The sequence below is a fragment of the Cyprinodon variegatus genome, unplaced genomic scaffold, assembly GCF_000732505.1.
Source record: "Cyprinodon variegatus isolate N-32 unplaced genomic scaffold, C_variegatus-1.0 Scaffold479, whole genome shotgun sequence".
Lineage (NCBI taxonomy): Eukaryota > Metazoa > Chordata > Actinopteri > Cyprinodontiformes > Cyprinodontidae > Cyprinodon > Cyprinodon variegatus.
In genome coordinates, this window is record NW_015150932.1 from 558,138 (window position 1) to 560,566 (window position 2,429).

Consider the following 2,429-nt stretch of genomic DNA (forward strand, 5'->3'; position numbering starts at 1 on the left):
AACACACGCGAACCAAACCAAGACAGTCGAACCGAACGGTTCGGACGGTTTTCATAAACCGTTCCATCCCTAGTACCTATAAATTCAGAATTAAGTAAAAAATGATACATTTTTTCTTATATTTTTCATTAATCGAGGAAACTTTTGCTGCACCAACATGGTTGACCTGTTTGAGTTGAGGAAGCTTTACTTCTAAATACGGAACGATCCCGTTTTTTAGGGGAAAGCTGGAAACCCTGGACTGGAAATAACCTTTCAATAAACAAAGTTGCCCAGTAGCCAGTTAGCCTGAGCTGCTATGGTCTGTCTGGGATCAACTAACCAGGCTGCTGCTAATATAAATAATAGAACACAGAATCAGAACGACTCATTTTCCTGCTGACTCCTGCAGACGGTGTTGTTGTTCTGTCAGATGAGCAGATCCACAGCCAATACCCGTTAATCCCTTTAGTGTTTTAATGATTAATAGACTCTAAACTACCTCAACGGGGCGCGTCTCCCTTTAGTCGTGTACAAAAAAGCCATTTAAAGTCAGATCGCCATACGCTTCAAAAAATTCATTTAATTGTTTTTTTGTTAATGGCTAAAGGGATACACGGTAGTTTAAAGAATATTATTGGTACAAACCTACAGCCGGGCGACACTGTGCGATTTTTGGGGCGAATTTTGTGTGAGAATCTTTCGATCGGATTGGTAGGTCGTGTAGTGGACGGGGTAACGAGGGGCGATCAGCCTCTAACGACCATCTCCCCATCAGGAATCTTAAGGTCGGGAGAAAATCAAACGTGTCGTCGTCTCCTTTTCTTTTTAGGGCTTTCAGCACTAAATCGCTCAAATATCCAAGGCAGCGCGTTTCACTCTAGTGAGCTTCATGTTCCTCTGCTACTGGTTTGGCTTCCAGATAGACGAGTCCGAGTAGCGCCATCTCACTGCGGAGCTGAGTCCCACCTGGTTTATAGACGTAGAGTGTGAGCAGGTAGATCGCATCAGAGCGTCGGGTCGCACAGTGTGAGCTGTAGCTGCGTGCAACGATTGAAAAAATCGCACAGTGTACGCCCAGCTTAAATGCTTATTGACTATAGGTATGCTGGTCTGACAGAACAGTGTCTAGATCTTAGTGACTGTGGTTGGTCAGTGTTTTATTTTTCATGGGGGGAACAGAACTAGATAATAAACTGAGCCATGCTGTGATTTAACTGCAGCTCTTTGATATTAAAGTCCTAATTAAAGTAGAACTTTAATCCGCTGCTGATTTCCTGTCTCTGTGTTGCTAGGAGACGGCGTGGATGCTGAGCTCAGCCTGCAGCTTCTCCACGCCGCTCTGTCTGTGGAAGCGGCTGCTTCTCCTCACTGGGTGTTGGCCTGCTCCCCCTTCCCCCTCCTGTTTGTCCTCGCCCAGCTCTACAGCCAGGCGTACAGGTGCTGGGAGGAGCCACCGGAGGGCGCCGTCTACCTGCGCTCCATGGACACCAAGGAGCTGCTGGTGTCGGTGCTGACCGCGCTGGGGCGGGTGGTGGGTGCGGAGGTGGAGGCAGCCCCCAGCAGCTGGTCCAGAGCTCTGTTCTGGCTCTACGACAAAACCGAGGATCTGGATTGGACGGTGCGCTTCCACCTGAAGCCAGTTTGGGGGCAGCACTTTAAAAACGAGGCGCCTTCCTCCCTGCTGGAGGTGTGTGAGCTGCCTGAACAGGTAGGTGGGATTGAGGGCTGCTGTGCACTGCTAGAGGAGCTGGACTAGGGGCCGGGACTAGGGGCCGGGACTAGGGGCCGGGACTAGGGGCCGGGACTAGCTGCCAGGTTCTAGTTGCCAGGTTTTAGTTGCCAGGTTCTAGGGGCCAGGACTAGGTGCCAGGTTTTAGTTGCCAGGTTCTAGGGGCCAGGTTCTAGGGGCCAGGACTAGCTGCCAGGTTCTAGCTGCCAGGTTCTAGGGGCCAGGACTAGGGGCCAGGTTCTAGTTGCCAGGTTCTAGTTGCCAGGTTCTAGTTGCCAGGTTTTAGTTGCCAGGTTCTAGGGGCCAGGACTAGTTGCCAGGTTCTAGTTGCCAGGTTCTAGGGGCCAGGTTCTAGGGGCCAGGACTAGCTGCCAGGTTCTAGGGGCCAGGTTCTAGGGGCCAGGTTCTAGGGGCCAGGTTCTAGGTGCCAGGTTCTAGTTGCCAGGTTCTAGGGGCCAGGACTAGGGGCCAGGACCTAGTTGCCAGGTTCTAGGTGCCAGGTTCTAGGTGCCAGGTTCTAGGTGCCAGGTTCTAGGGGCCGGGACTAGTGGCCGGGACTAGGGGCCGGGACTAGGGGCCGGGACTAGGGGCCGGGACTAGCTGCCAGGTTCTAGGGGCCAGGACTAGTTGCCAGGTTCTAGTTGCCAGGTTCTAGGGGCCAGGACTAGTTGCCAGGTTCTAGTTGCCAGGTTTTAGTTGCCAGGTTCTAGGGGCCAGG

General features: G+C 52.2%; 1 protein-coding gene across 1 annotated transcript in view; it reads left to right on the top strand.

Moving 5' to 3' along the window:
- The window catches only part of gemin4 (gem nuclear organelle associated protein 4), a 16,034-nt gene that overhangs the window by 3,455 nt on the left and 10,150 nt on the right, over positions 1-2,429 (top strand). The window contains exon 4 of the mRNA XM_015389891.1: positions 1,275-1,690. Coding sequence (XP_015245377.1) covers positions 1,275-1,690 — 416 coding nt within the window. The remainder of the gene's footprint in view (positions 1-1,274; positions 1,691-2,429) is intronic.